At 42.6% G+C, this 21,042-nt stretch overlaps 1 protein-coding gene across 8 annotated transcripts; it reads right to left on the reverse strand.

Annotated features, from left to right (window-relative positions):
* Positions 1-20: 20 nt before the first annotated feature.
* On the reverse strand, positions 21-16,474 carry LOC133132098 (nucleolar and coiled-body phosphoprotein 1-like). 8 transcript variants are annotated; one of them, XM_061247260.1, is made up of 24 exons: positions 16,219-16,474; positions 15,634-15,689; positions 14,523-14,629; positions 13,638-13,745; positions 13,076-13,224; positions 12,360-12,491; positions 10,988-11,104; positions 10,649-10,759; positions 9,989-10,198; positions 9,099-9,446; positions 7,318-7,461; positions 6,974-7,153; positions 6,360-6,473; positions 5,777-5,927; positions 5,262-5,401; positions 4,706-4,748; positions 4,366-4,448; positions 3,835-4,051; positions 3,360-3,439; positions 2,672-2,915; positions 1,711-2,295; positions 1,475-1,608; positions 832-873; positions 21-707 (listed from the first exon to the last, which is right to left on the reverse strand). In XM_061247260.1, the coding sequence occupies exons 1-23, from the start codon at positions 16,333-16,335 to the stop codon at positions 847-849; spliced, it is 3,597 nt and encodes a 1,198-aa protein (XP_061103244.1). In that variant the 5' UTR covers positions 16,336-16,474; the 3' UTR covers positions 21-707; positions 832-846. The 8 variants fall into 8 exon arrangements, with proteins under 8 accessions (XP_061103244.1, XP_061103241.1, XP_061103243.1 ...); XM_061247257.1 differs by having other exon boundaries at positions 12,360-12,488; positions 13,638-13,757; XM_061247259.1 differs by having other exon boundaries at positions 10,649-10,756; positions 13,638-13,757.
* Positions 16,475-21,042: the final 4,568 nt, after the last annotated feature.

The raw sequence follows: 21,042 nt of genomic DNA on the forward strand, positions 1-21,042 counted from the left end.
CAAGCATTTTTAAGTCAAAGCAAGAGAAAGAGAAAATTTTATTAAAAGATTCCATCAGAAAAAATAAGACAAACAAAGGTTCACATTTTGTCCCATTAACTTTGGTGACTTAAAGAATGGTTTGTAAACAGAAATTCCCTGACAACTATCACAGCGAGGATATCTATCATCAATTTAACCTCCTCACTCCCAAAAGGAAGATTTCCCTGCATTGGCACATTCTATTGACAAACACTTATAATACTCATTCTGGCTCAGAAATGCGAATGGCAATGCTAAGTAAATTTTCTGTTTACGACTGAGGAGGTTGTGCACTACCAGTGTTCCCTGTTTGTACCAGAATAAAAAATAATTTTCAACATGAATCATAACATCAAGCAGCTGTTATGGGTGATCTTTAATCTTGAAATGCAATTTCATTCGATGGTCCTTGCCTTCAAAGTGTAACGCAACTCCAAACCCCTTCAACAGAGACAGAACTAAAACTGAAAACATGCTTGAGACAACAAGAACTTATTTCACATTCATGGCTAAATAGTTAAGAGAACTAGGGAAGAAAACTAACAGAGATGAGCTGTGCCCCATAAGACACACACAAACGTAATTATTTTCTGTTCTCCTGGAAGAAACCCAGGCAACACGGTCAGAGTGATGGTCCTTTCCACCAGGCTGGCAGCTCCTTGATCTTCAGGAAGGTGATGGCTCTCCTTGTGAGAAACAGAAAAATATCACTAAAGTGAACATTTCCATGCAATGTTTCCTTAAAGGCCAGGAAAGCCAAATTCAAAAGGGGTCCAACTGTTTTAAAAAAAGAAAAAGGACTCTACATACCCAGTGATAACAGGACTACTTGTTCTTGGAAGACTTCTTTTTCTGAAAATAAAAAAAGAACACATTCAGTGATGCCGAAAGAAAAAGATGTACTGCCTTATTCATATCAAATTCCTTCCAGGATACAGCGTTAAGAGCATCAAACACAGTTTCTGTCCTAGGGGAAATGGGAAAAAATGAATATTTCAAAGTCTCACTTGAGAACCACTACGAGGATAGTACAACTTATTTCAATGTTCAACTTCGCTGTATCATAGAGTGCGAGGGTCAGAGGTCGGCTACGGTTGACCTCCGCCTTACACCCTGGGGCTACAGACTGATCTCCCTCCCCTCTAAACTGCATATTCTACATCCATCCATGTGGACATTCTCAATTACCAGCTAGTTTAATACCTGAACTCTTACCATCTGAACCTACAGGCCAGCGGAGGATGGGCATCCCCCTATAGCCGGATTCCTCCTGAGCTTTCTTCTCATCAGGGGGTATTTTCTTGCCAGCGTTTCAGGGTTTTTCTCCCAATAAGGGAGTCATTTACTTCATATGCTACTTGGGAACTAAGAGCTGATATTTCCCTTCTGTTACTATGTACAGGGTCTGCTTTGAGAAGCGCTATACAATTGAAATGTAATTGAACTGAATTACCTTTCCAGGAGTGCTCTTGGCGAGGGCAGGGCTGGACTCCAGGGATGAAAGTGTGTCTGGACTGAGCCCTTGTGGGGCCTTAAACGGTGTCTTCTTAATAATCTTCTCCTTCTTTTCCTTCAGTTTATTTTTCTCTGCAGAATTTAAACACATGGTCAATAAAAACACAATGGCCGCATTATATTGCCCTTATGAAAAGTAAAAAGCAAATGAAAAGCAGAAGAGAAAGCACACACTATTTTTTTTCTTCTTTTCAGAAACGGGGGTGGAATTCACAGCAGGTGAGGGAGGTGCAGCCTCCACTGTGATCTTGGTCTCCTCTGGGGATGCTGGTTCCTTGGGTTTCTTCACCTTCTTTTCTTTCTTTTTCTTCTTCGGCGGAGAGGGCAGAGGAGTTTCTGGCTCTGGGTTTGCCTTTATTTTGCCCTTCTTGTCAGATTTTTTCTTCTTTTTCGGGGTCTCCTGTCCGTCCGTTTCCGTTTCGGGCGTGGCCGGTGTCGTTGGGAACGGCCTCTTCCCGGGCGTGGTCTTTGCAGCAGCCTTTGGCGTTTTAGAGGAGGCTCCTGATTGGTTGATTGTGATCGCGGGCAGCTGCGAGACTGTTCCTGGGGCAGTGGCTTTCTTATTCTTTTTGGGGGCCTTGTCCTTTTTGGGGGTCTGGGGGGTCCCGTTCTCCACCGTCGCCTCTTTTGCAAGCATCGCTGCCTTCATCCTCTGCTTCATCTTCTTCTTTTTCTTCTTCAGCGATTTGGCCGAAAGGATGATGGTCGTGGAGCCCCCGTTCGCAGGGGAAGTCCCCTCCAGCTCTGCCACATCTTCATCTGCAAACAGAGAAACGAGTCGTTAGAACCTGTGTTGACTGCGGATCGAGAGGTTGACAAAATGTGGGGTTATTTGAAAGGGCCTACGTGTTGACTTTTCATCCAGTCTTCATTTCTCCTTGTTTAGCAGATACATTTTCACACAGCTTGCATCATACACGCCATCAATTTCCATTGCAGCATATTGACTGAGATATTAAGGTTCAACAGATTTTAACCTGCTTCCTACTGGTTACAATTCTAGGTGAAATTCCACTCGTCTATACTTAAGAGAAGCATCTTTTTTCACGGCATTAGACTAAGCATCATCACTGCGGAATTACAGCTGGCCAATCAACTGAGAGCCGACCACCAGCCATTTGGCTGCAGGTCATACCGGAGAGGCTGAACGCTAGCTTCTTCTCCACGTCCGCATTTTTGCCGGATTCAGTGCCTGGCTGTTCGCTCTCAACCGCCTCGGTCTCTGCCTGGACCGCTTTCTTCTTCTTTTTCTTCTTCTTTTTCTTCTTGGCAGGTTGTTCCATTTCCTCTTCGTCCCTCTTCCTCTTGGCCAGCAGAGGTGGGGTCTCTACCGATGTGGTCGTAGCAGCTGGCTCAACAGGCACTTCCTCCGGTATGGACTGCAGACAGACAAGAGATAATGGAATTTAACAACAATAATGGAATTTAATATAGCAGAAAACAAATCTGGCAAAAAAGCAAATATGCTCGTGATTTTTCAATCAACATGAATAAAAGGCACTTTGACCACTTTCGGCAGTCAATGCTGAATGCCTTATATCATAAGTATATAATTATTTGAGAGCTTTTTAAAATGTAGCAATTGTCTTCTGCTTTGGCCAATAGCCTTCCATCTGCAGAGATCCCAGTTCCACCCTAACTTTCACATATTTCTAATTTCAGTGTCTCTGTATTTAGTCATTTTAACAATAAAAACAAAAACAAATGAACAGTCAAAACAGCCGAAACCTTGATGGGTTGAATATCCTGCAAACACAATCAAGCAAAATGAAAATAATGACTAATGTTCACATGCTCCTGGGAAAAACACGAACAGCTCTAACCTGTGGGGTCTCTGATGTGGTGTCCAGGGGACCAGCAGCAGCCTCTGATACCGCCTCCTCTTTGGGGGTGTCCTCAGCAGCTGGGCACACAGAAACCTGGGCTTATTAAGGAAGTCTGAATGCAGCCCACAACACCCAACACACAGGAAAGATGGGCAGTGGTTTGTGGGCCAAGGAGGCCAATCCAAGTGTGAGTCCATGTCGATCTGTACCAATGAATTAAGTTTGTAACAAGCGTTTTTAGTCTTGTAATAGGACTTAAGATCTTATTTCTTTTCTCTAAAGTTGAAAATATTAGCTTGGTTTAAGTTACTGGTTGCTTGAGTAAAAATCTCACCGCATTAGCAAATCTTGAAATGTGTCAAACTCTCTCACCTCCTTAGCAGTTTGTTTTGTCTCATTTAGCAAAAAAGCAGTACAGTTTAGTCACAAGATAGTGTGTGTCTGCATGTGAGTGTATGTGTGTGTGTGTTACCTTTGCGTGCCTCTGCTATCAGTTCATCCAGGTCGATATCCAAACTGGGCTCCTTCAGGGCACGTGGAGTGGGGGGGAGGTTCTTACCCTTCGCCGGAGCCGCAGGGGTGGCGGTCTCCTCCTCTGAAAGGGCAGAACTACTCCTCTTCTTCTTTCCCTTTTTCTTCCCTTCTTTGCTCTTCTTGCTTTTCGGAGTGGCTGCAGGCTCTGGAGGAGCCTGGAAATAATTAATATGTTATTCAGACAAAATTGAGAAAGCTGCACCTACAACTGCCCTCTTTAGGACAAGCTGCCATATTACCAGTGTAGACAAGGACAATAAACCAATTTACAGCTACTGCAAGAGTATGGATAGACTTTTTCAAAATGTTTTTGCCAAAGTGCAATTTTTACCTCTGAGGCCTTATGATCCCACTATATAGCTAACCATGAATCTGTAAAGGACCCCATAAGAGCTGGATGAAACAGGATTTTGTTGTTGGGAAAGTCTTTTGATTGGTCTACACAGGAGTGATTGACAGCGCTACCCACCTCAGAGGTCTCCTCGTCACCGGGGCCGGCGTTCTCGGAGCCTGGTTCCCCTGCGCCTGGTTTGGCTGTGTCAGGGGCCGTTTCTGAGCAAACACCACACGCACAAACACAGGTCACTATGGCAACCACAACTCCATCACCCACAGACAATACAAGACGCCTTCACACACCTACACCACCCACAGACTCATTGCTACAGGATTCACACACCTACACCACCCACAGACTCATTGCTACAGGCATGTAAGATCCGCTGATCGGGGTGCAAAACTTGACAACTGACCATAGGTCATATCACTGTGAAAGAATGAAAACAGAGACTGGTGAATAAAAATGTCACCTTCTGGAAGGGCAGGCTCAGGGCTCTTCAGTTCAGTCACTTCCTGTGAAGAAAAGACAGGCAGCCATTTTGTAAATTGTGAAATGAGATATAGCCCCCTGGAGTAGAGAAGTGAAAATGGAGGCGTTTATCTTGCCAATTGCTTGACACCGCAGGGGTTGTATCCCTCAAATGATATTTTGTTAAATTATAATTATTTCATGAAATGGTGGCATATCCAAGAAAGCTGATACACACAATATAAACAGCTTCTGAAGGCACAAGCAGAGAGCAAAATACGTCAACGTAAAGTTATCCATTGGTTCTGGTTCCAACCACAACTGCAATCCCAGAATTTTAATAATAAGCTGTTAATTTTTGCAGGGGGGTGACATGGGGCTGGGCCCGGGGGGGCAGGGTGAGTGTGTGTAGATCAGTGGTGCGATGGTGGAGCCGCTCACACACTCCTCTCACACACTCCGCTCACACACTCCGCTCACACACTCCGCTCACACACTCCGCTCACACACTCCGCTCACACACTCCGCTCACACACTCCGCTCACACAAAGGTTAACCTGAGCAGGTGTGGGAGCGGGTTCCTCCTCCTCCTGTGTCCCAGGCGAGGCGGGTGTGGCAGGTGTGGCAGGGGTAGCAGCAGCAGAAGCAGTAGTAGCAGCAGCAGAAGCAGGCACTTTGACTGTGGGGGTCTTCACAGCTTCCACCAGAAAAATACCAATTCAGATATTTCAACATGCATGGTTTTCTTTTTAAAGAGAAACAAAAACACTGTAGAAGTACTAAATCGGTGAACTTCATTCCTGGCCGTGGCAGGTCACAGGGGCAGTGCGTCTTTTTCTTCCACCTTAATATCATCAACCGATCCAGACTCAAAAAGGAGGTGAGGGGAGTTGAATAATTAAAGTAGTCAATTAGTTAACTAAGTGCTGAGTAACAAGAAAAACCTGCAGACACTGTGGCTCACCAGGACTAGGAATGAAGTGCATTTTCAAGTCATTATAAGGATTTTGATAATTCTGACCAAGTTCCTCCTCATGCCACCACAATTGTGAAATAACTGAAACATCCTTACCAGCAGGGGGAGCCTCCCCAGTTTCTGAGGAGTCCTCACTGCTACTTTCCTCCTGCTTGGGAGGCACAGCGGTCTTGGGTGTGGTCTTGGGTGTGGACTTGGGTACTGCCTCAGGCGTGGCCAGCACTGCCTTTGACGTCACTGGGACTTTCTGACGATGGGTATGAAATGAGAAGATGCATCAAATCTGATGTGTGGCCCTTTCAAGGTACAACAGCCAAAAGAGTTTCCTCACTCTAAACCAGAGTCTCTCAACTCCAGTCCTCAGGAGCCACTTGCCAGAAGATTTTTGTTGTAACCAGGAACTCACACACCTGATTCAAGGACATTTTTGGTGGTATGATTGGTTCAATCATTAAATCAGGTGTGTGAGTATCTGGTTACAACAAAAACCTTCTGGCAAGTGGGTCCTGAGGACTGGATTTGAGAAATGCTGCTCTAACCAACAGCATAACACCTGGCTTGAATCAATCAATAAAGTCAAGGTTGTGATTACAGAACTTTCATAGCACATTAAGTAGAAGAATCACAGAGCCTCTCATTTTCACAGAGGCTTAATTCACACAGCGACTGTGCTACCGACCTTTGACCGAGGCTCTTCCTCAGTGTCTGAGGAGTCTGTGCTCTCAGCCTTCTCCGCGGGCGTGGCTTTAGGTGTGGCCAGCACAGCTTTCACCTTGGGAGTTGCCGTCACCTTCTGATTGACACAGAATTGGGAAAAAGTCAGGAATTGGGAAATGGTTCTCGGCTTGTGCAGTCTTAACATTCTGTAGACTCCCCTTGTCCTAAAGGTAAAAAATGATCTGCCATCACTAAACCCCTGAAATAAAGCAGCGTAACTGAATTTCAAACCCCAAATCTACTTTGCATGAAGAAACAACCTGTCACTATCACAAACTTTGTCATCAAATTTCAAGTAGAAAAAATATTATTTATGGGGTTTTCTCTGCTGTTAAACATAGTGGTGGGTCATTTTGGAGTATTTCTCTCTACAGTATCTGTTGATGTCCTAAAGAACATTTGGTCTGTCACAGACCTCCCGTTGCTCTTAAAATTATACAATTTCACCATAGGTAAGAGGTCATTTTTAACATATTGGGTGTTTAACATAACATCTTCCAAAAAAACTCAATGCTCAAAACGGCCTTTAATCGTGCTCCCTGAGCTTTAAGCGACTGCGACGGGTGTCACACCGACCTTCACGATGACCACATCATCGCTCTCCGAGGTCTCAGAGCTCTCGCTCTCCTTATTGGCGGGAGCCGTGGTTTTGGGCGAGGCTTTGGGCGTGGCCTTGACTGGACTGGCTGTCGTCCCAACCGCCGGTTTTCCCGGAGCCGTCGAAGCTGCCGCTGGGGCTGGCTTCGCTCCGGCTTTCTGTTCACGCCAAAATTAAGACAAGTGAAGGCAAGTCGGATTAAGAATGATGGTACAGCATCATCCAAATGATACACATTGACATTTACAGTCATTCATTTGGAATGTATGTGTAGGCCTGCGTTCACAGGCAAGCACGGAACGAAGAGACAAACAAGGCTGACCATGTCCTTGCTTCCAGAAGAGTCCGAGCTCTCATCGTCCTCTTCCTCCGGCACTGCTGTTTTGGGTGCGGCTTTGGGCGTGGCACTGGCCTGACCTGGGGTCTTAACAGCCCCCAGCTTCTCTGCGCTGGTGGGCGTAGGCGTCTGTTCAACGTTTAAAAACAATGAACGCTCGGATGCATTCTTGGAAGCGAGCCCTGGTGAGCTTTCCGTTGCCGGAACTTTCCCACACATACAAGCCAGTAATGAGCACCCAGTCAGATAAAAACTGTTTTCATAGACTGGCGGGAGGGGACAGGCCGTTACAGTAGAGGGGATATCCATACATAATTTGTCATACAGAGGGAGGCACTGCTACGAGAAACTTAAAAAGACTGAAGCTGTATGCAGGCTAGCATATTTGCAAAAATGTGTGCATCTTTACTGCACAGGAAAAAGTATGCTAGCACAAAATCAGGCAGATGTTTCAGTCATGTACCACTGATGGTGCAGATAAAACTAGTCTGTACACAAAGGGATACATACTGTACTAAACGAGCCAAACGAGCAGCTGGAAGGCGGATAGACGCTTAAAATCAACAGTGTGAATCACCTCAAATCGGAGAGGGAGATCTGTCCAAAATTCCCGGATAATGTGCAACCCGAACTCTCACGACCAATCCCACGGCGCTAACTAATTCAATTTACAAAGTCAAGAGACGACCAAATTCTAAGCCTGTCCATCTGCTGCAATATCCACAATAATTTATTCTAAAATTCTTACAAACACACTTTCTCCTTCCAAGTGTGTGCTTCCACAGCCAACTGCCTGTTGAAAACACTCACTCCCTGGGTGAGGCTATGGCTGATTGTTCACATCACACTCCCGACCACAGGTGCCAATGGCTCAGATAGGACTGTGGTCTTCTGGGTACATTGCTAAACCTAGTATAAATGCAACAGCAGGATTGGTGACCTAGGATGATGGATTCTGTAGATTCTGACTAATGGTCAGTACCTGAATTCCTGCCATCTTACATTTTTAATGACTAGATTTCCAATTGGTAATAATAGTTGAGATTACTATATTGCACAACTGAACACCCATAACTCGAGCACTGTACTTGGTCACACCTATGTGGGAGTATTTATAAAATGTGTCACATCTCTCATCACTGATCTCCGCTGGTCACCTTCAAATGCTTGCTTCAAATGTAAAACTTTGTTGCTAGTCTACTGAACTATGAAGGGGGCTGGCCCTTCACATGGTCAAAAGAAGCTGAGCCTCCGTGTCACATCTGCTGCCTATTCCAGCCTATCTCACCACAGTCAGAACAGTGAAATTTGAAGACCCACCTCCTCAAAAGCCTCGATTCCTCCAATCACTCAAGCACTTCTACCGAACCCCAACACCTGATTGGCATCAACTTCAGGTCCTATGGGTCTTTTGTTGAATTCATACATTGTAGTTTAATGCTCACTGGGGTAGTTTTGCTCCTCCTTCTTTAACTTAAGTTTCCTGCTCAATAGGGTAGTTGACAAGTTTTCAATCAAATGTACAGTTCCCCATGAGAGAAATGTTGTACTTCAGTCTCTGACCTTGGCACTTGCCTTTGCATTGCAAGTCGCTCTGGATAAGAGCACCTGGAATGGAATGGCTTGCGATGAGGCTCGATTATACAAATCATACAGCAGAACATTTGTTGGGAATATAGAATCTGTGCCGATAATCCCAACAGGCTTGCATGAGTTTTGAACAGACTTGCATCTGGCACGTCAACCAGCAACCGGAAGAAACCAACCTTTTTAGGCGGAGCCTTCTCCTCCTCGCTCTCTGAGTCGTCCGTGCTCTCGCTCTCCGAGCTCCCAGCTTTCTTCGCTGCCGCAGAGGGTTTGGGTGCGGCTTTGGGCGTGGCTTTAGCCGGGCTTGGGGAGGGCTGGACAGCCTTGGCCGCAGTTGCCGGAAGCTTCTTGGGCGGAGCCTCCACCTCGCTATCCGACGAGTCCGTGCTCTCGCTCTCCTCCTCCTTTTTGGCGGATGCCGAGGCCTTGGGCGTGAGCTTGCTTGAGGGTGTGGGCGTGGCCTTGGCCTTGCCAGGGGTTGCCACAGCAACCGGCTTTGCTGGGGTGACCGGAGCGGCCTTGGTCTTCTGGAAGACATGCACATATCTGTGTACCTCTCGATATGACATCATATCAAATGTCATCATATCATCTGTCATCACATTGTGAGAGATACAGTACAGAAGGGCATGGGAGGGCCACCAAGAATTGTGGCGTCAGATTCATTTAATCAGGTTAATAACACACTGGGCAAATCGAGCGCAACCAAATTACAAATTAACTGCGTAATGACAATAAATAAAAACTAAATTATGGACAGTGAAGAAATGTCTCCAACAAAGGTAGAATTCATAGTGCCCCCTATAAAAACACGGTATACTTGTTACACCTTGCATGGGGTTGTACGGCTGATACCTTTACGCTCCTTTTGCTAAATGACATACACCACCATTTTGAATGTTACAGGGCCAGTTTCATCAACACAAAGTAAGCATAGTCCTGGACTAAATTGAGCTCCGAATGAAGAATCTAAATTCAAAATTGAATGCAGTCTAAGACTTGGGCTTAATTTGTGTCTGTGAAACAGCACAGCAGAGGTTAGGTCCAAATACCGGACAGATAATCACACCTTTAGAAGCGGGGCTGCTTCCTCTTCACTGTCCGAGTCGTCTGAGCTCTCCGAGCTCTTGGCCTTCTTCCCCGGAGCGGGGGCCTTGGAGGCGGCTTTACCCTGGCCGGGGGTGACTGGGCCGGGTTTCCCTGCACCTACAGAGGTCCCCTTGGCTGGGGTCTGCTTGGCAGGACTTGCAGCTGTGGCTTTTGGTGTTGTCGGTGCTTTCTAAAAGTGCAATGCAAATAGAAACAGTGTAAAGAGAAACTTCTGTGGCTGCCCCTTTTTTGAGGCTTATGGTAGGCATTAATACTGCTGCCACAGTTTTGCACTACCTATACTGTAATGCCACAAGTGATGCTTTTTGATTTTGAACATTAAGTACACTGATCACTATGCAATACCAACCTTGGCAACAAGCATGTGTTAGGCATACTAGGTACACATAAAAAAATTTATTTTCAATGAAATTACCAGTTTTACATATGTATGCACAACACACTGTGTTGCAGGGTTTTCCTTCATGACTCTTCTACAGCATTCACAGACTCTAACTGGCAAAGTAATTATTTGGTAACTCCATCCCCACTTGGTGGAGGAACCACACAGACTGTGCTGATTGACAGGTGGTCACAGAGGCAGCAGCTCTGTACTCTAGCTGTCTCAGGTGTGCCTCACCTGTGCAGGTGTGTCCTCCTCACTGTCACTCTCTGAACTCTCAGACTTGCTCACTGCTGTGGGCGTGGCCACAGGCTTACTGGGCGGAGCCTTTTTGGAAGCTACCTTCTTCTGTAAGCCAGTCAGACACATGCACACACAGGGAGGAGGACACAAAACAAGTCAAAAATCGCATCTCTACAATACATTTCTTCTATAATAATATAATATATAATATATAAAATATATAATAAGGTCATTCAAACAATACTCCATCCTAAATAACATTGCAAGTTAAGAGGAGACCGTGATCGTGGAACAGTTGATGATTGACAGATCAATCTCTCAGTTGGGACTCACCGTAGCAGAGGCCTCTTCCTCACTGTCAGAGTCCTCACTGGAACTCTCAGCCTTGGTGGTGGCAGTTGGTGTTGAGGAGGCCTTGCTGGGCATGGCCTTTGGGGCGGCCATTTTGTTCTGTAACGAGAGTATATCAGGTAACCAACCGGAAACATAAACCGCCCTCTTAAACGGTTCACCATATACTCCAGTAGCCAAGCCAAAGAGCAAGCTTGCCAGATACAACAATATGATTTTTCACTGCTTCAGTACTTTATTGAACTGAAATGTGTGCTCGAATGCAGTCCAGCAAAGGCAGTTACAATAACAGACATACATGCCCAGTAAGCACGTCTGAGCTTTCTGGTCACTTTGATGGTCCAGGAATAGAAGACTGACCCCAGGAGGTCACACATTGTGCCAGAGGGGAGCACAATTTCAAAGGGGACTTGGCCTTGTGTCATACTGGTCTTGGCCCTACGTGGGCTGAGAATGTATTCCCAGTGTGTCAGCAGATTTTACTTTGCTTGGTACAGTGCAAATGTGGGTCTTCTTTAAGATATATGATGGCTAAAGCATTATAAAAACGTGCCCAGCGGACCATTGCTACAAGCTTAGATTAATTACTAAGCCAGTAATTATGGGATGTGGAATCTAAGATTGTACACAACAAACCAGCAGGCTCAGGATTTGATACTGGACCACAGGATCCATCCACACAAGAGAAAAGTGCCTTAATAGCATGAACCATTCAGCGGTTTCTTGGGAAATCAATGTTTTAATATTTGCTCTATGTTAGTATATTTAACCATTTGGAAGAGCTAGTATTCATATATACTAGCAAGAAACTCTGGCGTGTATTAATTTGAGTAGTATTTGTGTAGTAATGTTTTTTCTGTTCAATATTGCTTTCAAATCCTAAGTGTAAATAAGTATTAAGCACTTCATTTTGAAACAGAGATGTTTCACATTTACATTTGACAATCCTTTCAGAATTGTCAAATGTAAAATTTCACCCAGATTAATAGAATACGTTTTATAAGATTTGTAGGTAAAGGCATACTGAAATGCCCAAGTAAATGGTTTTAATAATACATACCGAACATGGGTGTATGTTAACTTCTACCTCACTTCTATGATTAGCCTTGTGCATGCCATAGCTTATAATAGCACTTCTATATCATTATTGTAGTACTCGGGGTATTCTAGCTGCCAATTGTGTTATGCTTGTTGGTAAATTTATGTACTCTTCAAGGGTTCAAGTCGTATCTATGTGATCACTCTATGCCTCAGAACTGTACTCAACGCACGTGTCCCTGGGTTTGATTTGCACTTCATTTTACACCGCTCTGGATAAGAGCATCTGCTGAATAATAATGTAATGTAATCACACCTGTAGAGCAGGAAGCTCATCCCCGCTCTCTGATTCGCTGCCACTCTCGGAGCTCTCCGCTTTGTTAGAGGCAGGAGCAGTCGAGGCCTTTGTAGCTTCTACAGGAGTTGCTTCTGGGAGGACCAACGGCTTCTTGCAATGCAAAGCAATACATATACTTCATTAGAAAACACTTTTACATGAAAACGTGTTTCATGTGCAACGAGCTGCTTCAATGATGACTTCCACACCGATTTCTACAGCTCTACAGCAATTGTTTCTACTCTCAAACTGGATTTTTTAAATGCTTTTTAACATTTCATTTAACATCACATCCCATAACAGCTGAGATGTCACACTGCCCTTCTCATCCCTTCATAATTGGAGGACTTGTCGTCAGAGCCACAGGGGCTCAGGTAATAGTTTTGTAATCATCGGGACGAGTTCTGGACCATTCTGTTCATGAAGATTATAGTCTTAAAATATTTTTTTGGCAGGATTCCTTGTTATTCCATTGGGGTTCCACAATAGCAGCACCGAGGGAAGAAACCACCAAGGCGTACACTTACTAACAGAAATGTTCTCATAACGGTCATAAGCAGTATTGGTCACGCGGTTAACCATTTTTTAAATGGGATGGTAACCATAAAAAATAAATAAAAAAAACGGATGATTTGTCACATCCTTAGTACACAGTACACTGAAAGCAGGAATGTAGAAGGAGGTGCAGGACTAACCGGAGGCTCAGGTGCCTCCTCTTCGCTCTTCAACTCCTCACCGCTGTCAGGCTTTGCCTCTGAAGCAGGGGCGGAGGTGTCAGATTTGGACTGGAGGATGGCGACATCATTTCCTGCCTCAGAGACAGGGGCCACACTGTTCTGGGGAGCTGAGAGGTGAGATGTACATAAACAAACAGAAGCAAAGCACAGCTCAAAAAACTGCATCATTGTTTCAATCCCGTCAGACAATAATAGTCTGGTGAGACACAGTTAAATAATTCTCATAACCATACGAGCACATCTTAAAGTATATAATTCCAAAAAATGTATGAGATTGTAATGCTTGTGTATTTTCACACCAACGTTTTTTTCCATCCACTTCTTGGAAAATGAGATTTGACATCATGTACCAGTGGGTGTTTATGCCAATCAAATGCCTGTCAATCCCCCCCACCCAAATAAATATCCTTTTCCATATTTTATATATTTTAAAACGTGTTCATAGTTATGAAGAACTGGCAAAATTTCAGCTCCTCTTTTACTGGTATCTACCCCCGATTGGTGCCACGTCCACACTCACTCGCTAACTCAGAGTCCTTGGGTGCTTCATCAGGGACTGGGTCAGAGACGCTGGGGGCCCCAGACACATCGATAATGGGCTTGGTGTCCAGTGCTTCAACTGTCTTTTCTGGAGTCGGAACTTGGAGAGAAGTAATTGTTAAATTGTGTATAGAGTTTCAATGTCGACTAATATTAACAGCCAGAGAACTTGAAACCATTTAGTGCCATTAATATGCATATTGTGAGCTGAGAACAGAATTACTTACAGAAATGAGTTGGTGTCATGAATAGGTTGTTTATAGGGCACTAAACACATGTGAGGTTTTCTACAAAAATACTGTTTAAAAGTATGAAAGAATGCTAAATTTAGAAGGTTGTATCTGCTTGGAGCCCATTCACATTTCTTTTAAGCTCAACATCACAAAACTACTCAGAACATACATAAAAGCTAATATCTAGGAATCAGTTTATTTCATAGCATATGCAGCTTTTGTTCTGTGAGCTGTGGGCCTCCATTTCCTGTAGTGTTCAGTAAGAAAATCTTCTCATATCTGCTGTAAGGGCAACGCCTTCCAGGTCCAGATTGAAGTCATTATCAAAACTACATGTTCCATCTTGTTATATGCTGTGATTGTACAAATTGTACCGCGTTCCTTGCTAGTTCTCAGTCTTTGTCCAATTCTTACAACTTTTCTCTAGAACTTTATTTTTTCTATTGTTACTGCTATGAAGGAGTTTGAACATACCTCTTGTAAAGTTCTATTTAAATGACATTATCATAAACAAGTCTACCAAGATGAGGACGTTTGCTATGCAAATTACCATTACACTACAAACACTGAAAAGGACCTCTCCGGCACATATATCTGGTTTCATACATCACTTTTCACTGGCAAAACTGTACCTTCATCTTTTCCCAGTGTTTCAAAGTGTTCAATAAGGTCCAGCTTCTTCACGACTGTGTCAATGCCAGGTTCCTCCTTTGTCTTCACAGAATCAGGTTCATAGGCCCTGAAGCAGGTTCATACTTACTACATTAGTTAAAAATGTACATTGTGTCGATTGTCACCAAAGCACTGTAAACGGCATACTGGCCACACCTGCAAAGTGTGAATATGTGAAATATCCTGCCATCTGACCCACACACTGATCAGTTCAGAATATCATTATTTAATTAAAAAATGATTTAATAGTCTAAATGAAAAATGACAATACATTTTTGGACCATTTCAAACTGTCTTAATATTCACTCTCAATTTCAGGAGATTTAAACCAAGCTTTGATGGTTTCTACATTCTGTACCACTGCATGTAAAATACTCACAGAAAGACTAATTTTAAAATCGTATCCTTTTGGCAAAAACGTTTGACAAGCGTTCCCTAAGTGACGAGGATGAACCATGGCAGAGAAAGTTGCATCAGTATGTTATACCAAATCTGCAATATGCTTAGAGGAAGTACAGGATAGCCATAGTTTGAGGACGGACTTAATTTATTTTAAAGACATGAAAACTACAATAATACAAACAGGCCTACACAAAATTATGATTTAATTAAACTATACTTGATTACATAAGTTTTAGACTACTGAAGATTAGCTAAATTGCTTGTACATATTGCTTTTTCATACGTCTCGCACTTTCATTCGTCACAATTTCATTCGTTGCAAGTAAGTTTTTCACAAAGAGCGATTTCTTTTTTCTGCGGTGTAGAGGACATGTTGTTCGGTGGGGGAGGGGGGACATTCAACCAAAGTACACAGGCCACGATCACTTCTGCACAAAATACATACGATAAAATAAACTGTTCTACGATATTACGTGGATTTGTGTAATATTAGCAAGTCGACATATAGAATAATCAGTATTTGTATGGACAACGAATTCCAGAGAAACTCAAGAATGTAGAAGAAAGAAGAAACCAAGAAGGGAACGAGTGGTTCTCGGGGGGGGGGATATGCGCGTAAATTACATGATTTCGTGTATAACTCGATATATGTATAATGGAGCGACTTACTTTGCCCAACTCTTGTAGATATCATGGAGAGTTGTTGCCACCGCTGAGGTTTCATTCTGTGCAACAGTAGTAACACAGTTAAAGCACTAAAAGAGCAACGCCCCCCTACTCTGCAACAATAGCGCACGAACAGCTGCACAGAAAACTGCGCTACAGCAAAATAAATGAATCGGAAACCTTTGAAATCCATTGCAAATGTAACGATAAGCATGACTAACATGTACAACGGTTCCTCCGATTATTTTACGAGCTTGTGCGAACTGGTTTCAGTAGAGACAAGCAAAATCCCTGGCCTGGTGTTACGTAATGTTCACACATGGTGTCCCCGAGACTTTGCAAAATTAGACAACATCCCATTTTGCAAATATATGAAAACTAACATATAAAGCTATGCGCGTGGGGCAACGCATTTAAATTATTACATTAGCTTACGTCGGATTACAATTTCAATAAAACAAAAGCTATCGGCGGTAGTCTCGTGAATGCAAATATCAATTTAGCTGACTTCCACATGGAAGCCAACAACGCATTTCTAACATGGTGTGTCCACAGCGCCCTATGAAGACTGGAATGCGTATAAAATACCTGTGTGACATGCTTTTTCAGCACGTTAGCAGCTTTCTGGTATCCGTTCTCTTTCAAATGCAAATAAATCAAATGCAACAATTCATATTTTGACGCGTCTTCGTCCTTTGAATTCATTTTTTGTATTTTTAAAATACTGGCTTTTTATAAATTGTTTGAATTAAACTCGGATGACCAATTAACTTTAGCTAGCAACATTTCATGGAGACGTCCATGCTTCTTCCAAATATCACCTATGAACCAGCCAAGTTCACTCCCACCCTCTCTTCACTTGCATCTTGGGATGTGTAGGCAAGTTCACATTAGGCACGCTGGAGGGACCCTCTCAGATATTCCCAAGCCAAAAGGACACCCGTCACCCACCCCGTGTTCGCTCCTTTTCTTTCCAAACTTGTCATTCCTGATGTATAAAAGGATGTAAATTGGTTTCAATCGAACATGTAATGGAGGAGGGATGATCTATTCATGCCATACAATGTCAGAAACGTATTGTATTCACATTCCATTCATCTGATGCCTTAATATTCTGTAATGTACCGTGGCAAATTGTTTCTTTCGAAGATGTTACATTTTCTATTGCGTAATTGATTTATGAATGAGGACAGTATCTAGCAAAGCAAGTAAAAAAGTGTGTAAGCTATATGGTTTCCTTCATCATTCCATTGGAAAAGCTCCACCGCCCCAGTTTAATCCCCCTTCGTCTCATTGTCTTTGTTACTTTCTTTTAAACACACATGTAAAGGTGACTGCAGAAACAAGAACGTTTTTTCTTATTTGCTGAAAAATGAGCAAAACAATGATTGGCATGTGCATTCGAGATTCATATTTATAGAAGAAATTGTCAATTGTGAACAGATGATTTAATTTGTTGAGAAGGGATTCTTTGTTGCATTTTGTATCTTGCGTAGAGTTATGTTTGACATCATGTTAAACATAACTATATCAAACATATGTTTTTAAAAATAAATTTTTGTAAAGCCACCAGAAATGACTGTTTTAAGGTATTATGATTTCCGTGTTTATGTTATAGTGGTGGCCATGTGGTTCCTGGTGTCATTGACTTTGACTTGGCAACTGAGAAATAAACTAATACTAATAGCATTCCTGCTTAGTTTTTTTTTTTTATGTGCACAATCTGTCTAATACCAGTATCAAGCAGTAGATGGTGGTGGTCAGCTGTTGAGAGATATGCACAGCTCATCCTCGGTCAACCATGTGTACTCATTGCAGGTAGTGAACAAGAGTGTAAAGTCCAATATTAAGTTGCATAACATGATGCAGGGCTGTTGTATGTTATCAGTGAGACCTCTACAGACTATGACATAAAATCCTCAAGCATCTTAAGTTATGTAGGAGAGCGCTGCTCCACGAGACAACGCCACATAATTAATAATAATAATTTTGTTTTTAGCTCACATATTTTTCCATTAGAGAAAGTCGGGGACAATCCCCCCCTGGAGTAATGCAGGGTTAAGGGCTTTGCTCAAGGGCCCAAGAGCTGTGCAGATCTTATCATGGCTTCACCAGGGCTTGAACCATCAACTTTCCGGTCATGTACCCTAGCCACGAGGCTACAGGCAAACTGCAGGCTCTTTGTGGCAAAAAAATTATGCTCTCCCAGGCAAAACTGGGACACTATCATCTTGAAAGATTTATGACAGAATAATTAACAATTGTGGGAAGATGAAGCAATCACTGACTAAGAGTTACGATAAGGGCACCCAAACCATGCCAAGAAAATGTGAGCAGATATTAATATTCTCATAAATAATGAAGCCATTATATGTCTGTTATTATTGTACGTTGTAGCTTCTACTTGCATAATACACAATACCAAACATACACAAAGTGTCATAAAGCACAACCTTTAAATAGGAAGCCATTATTTGTCATAATGTGTTACCATATCTCAAATGAACTTAATAACTTTACATATGAGGGACAGTAAGAACAGTCGTCTGGCAGTCGGAGGGTTGCCGGTTCGATCCCCCGCCCGGGCTGTGTCGAAGTGTCCTTGAGCAAGACACCTAACCCCCAAATGCTCCTGACGAGCTGGTCGGCGCCTTGCATGGCAGCCAATTACTGTTGGTGTGTGAGTGTGTGAGTGTGTGAGTGTGTGAGTGTGTGTATGAATGGGAAGCATCGATTGTACAATTGGATAAAGGCACTATATAAATGCCAACCATTTACCATTACATTCTCCACCATCAGTAGTTATCTTTAGAATCATTGCACTTTGGTATACTTGTGGTCCTTGGCTCAACTATAAGATAGTGTGATGTGCTTTATTTAGTTATTTATTTACATTCAGCAAGGTGTAAAGAAGAAATCTGAAATTGTGCTTTAGCTAACTGTACTTTAGAGACTACTGAGTAAATAGCTGTTACGTGATGGAGGAGCCTACAGTTTATCCTCCTAAGACCTGGAAATTTATGTTTGTTCCCTGAAGGGGACATACATATCTGGTCTTAATCTCAAGAACCATATATTTTACTATGCTGAAACCTTCACAACAAAGACATTAAAAAAAAATTGTTATTATTTATTGGAAATAATTTTGACTCCAGTTTTTTGTCATCCACAACACTTGTACTATATATAAAAATAATAAAACGGTTAAACGTTTTTCTGCTGGATCTCAGAAGAGTATTCTTCGGAGACCTTCAAAATCATCCCTCCCTCCCTCCCTCCCTCCCTCCCTCCCTCAAGAAAGAGGTACAATTGTAAGTAAATGACTAGCTGACCATCTATCATGGACACATTGGCGGGTAGATTGCAACTTTGAGAAAACAATCTGTTACCCCCCCCCCCCCCCCCCCCCATCTCTAAAGTTGAAATGAGATATATCCTTGCCATTTATTGTTATGACAGCATTGGGGTGGGCATATCTTTGGGTTCACAATAATTCATTTGTGTCCCAGGTAGGTAGAACGAAACATAAACATGGCATTGCTGCAGTTTTTATGAAGCAAAAATATATCATGAATTGTACATGGAACTGGATGCAATTCTACGCCTCAGTAATAAACAAATGAATAAATAAATACGATGGGCCAGGAGTTGTGGGCAGGAGGTCGGACGACAGCTTCCAGTAATGAAACACATCTCCGTGTGGTACGCTGTCAGTGGCAAAACAACAAGAAAGAGTTTGAATCTTGTGGGGAAAACAAGAGTGAGTCAGTGCATTATGCTTATTTATTTGCTGGCAGCCACCTTCATCCAGGGCAGAGAACACAGTTTGCTTTTTTCCATTTGCTCGGCTGGATATTTACTGAGACGACTCTGATTAGCGCATTTCTCACGGACACAGTCGGAGCGTGCGCCCTGAGAGGGGAGCAGAACGAGAAGAGGAGAAGAGCAGAGATCAGCTCAAACTCTGCCCCATGCCCCTCACGCTTTACCCTCACCATGTCTGCTTCTAGAACAAGGAAAATAACAGGGTTGTTATTTTGTGCATTTAAGCCCTCCACCACCAAGGGGAAGATCAAATCTCTGCTTTCAGTAAAAAAAAAAGAAAAAAGAAAAAAAGGCAATTGTGGCCGTTGTCATCGCTCTCTCATTCGATTACCACTTAATCAAGTGCATATGAATGACAGTACCGTGTTTATGTTCAGGGGCGTATGTTACAATATCAGTCAGAATATATGAAACTATTTTTTTCTTTGGGGCGGTGGAACATGAAAAACCTGACACAGTGTTACATTTTAGAAGGGTAATGTACCATAAAGCAGGGCAATGCAAACTAAAATGGCAGCTGAGAAAATTGCACAAAAATGACAAAGGACAATTCAACTATTCTGAATTTTATAGTTAGAAAATAAATATCATTGACAGCTTGTCAACTGTCTCTTCTTTCATAGATTGATTACTTAATTAAAATTACATCAGCCTGGATATAATTCACAAAAAACTTTGTGTTGCCAAGTTTGATTATAAACAGCTACATTCTTTTTTTCCTGAACATGTTTAGAAAAATAAATCTTGCCCTTTAGTTTTCTTCTTAGGAAGATGCTGTTCTTTTGGCATGTTTTTCAAACAAGTTGCGGTAGTTGCTTCTCGGAAACTGCAGATAATGTGCTGAATGGAAACGCATCCGTGTAAACAACTCCTCAGTAATTTATATGGAAATCTTCTCAATTTTCATTAAGAAATGTGGAAAGCTGATTGGTTAGAAGCTCTGATATGCTGCAGAATAAGTACAAGTAATCAAATAAAGAAATAAATAATAATAGAATATGTTTGTGTGACTGCTCAGAATTTATTTGGCATTGCGTTTTAAAATGAAATGTTCAGATATAATGGCTTTTGTGTTTGCAATTCGGTCATTGTTTGATGAGGCACTCAAAGTTTTCTCTACATTGATGGTTGTGTGTGTGTGAGTGATTGTGTGTTTTCTGGGCTTATTTTCTGCATGAGAAAATAAATATAAACCTGGTTGCAAATCAGTGAAATGTTGGCACAGAGGAGCCCTGGGGTTTTTTTTATGAAACAGCCAGAAAGCTCCCACTCACACTCGCCCCAACACCTCAGAGTAATCCGGACTGGCAGCAATCACTTTTATGTGGAGATGTTGCAGAACAAACCGTGGAACAATATGTGCAGAGACTGTGAAGACTGAGGATGGTTGCAAGCAAACACACACACACACACACACGCTTTCACTCTCTCACGCATACTCTCTTCTGACACATATACTTATACTCTCTCTCTCGCACACACATACAAACATTCTCTCACATACACACTCACAAACCTTTTCTCAAACAGACACACTTACAAACACACACGCACAGTTTTAAGAGTCAATATAGTGCAACCCACTTG

The sequence above is a fragment of the Conger conger genome, chromosome 7 (genome assembly GCF_963514075.1).
Source record: "Conger conger chromosome 7, fConCon1.1, whole genome shotgun sequence".
Taxonomy (NCBI): Eukaryota; Metazoa; Chordata; class Actinopteri; order Anguilliformes; family Congridae; genus Conger; species Conger conger.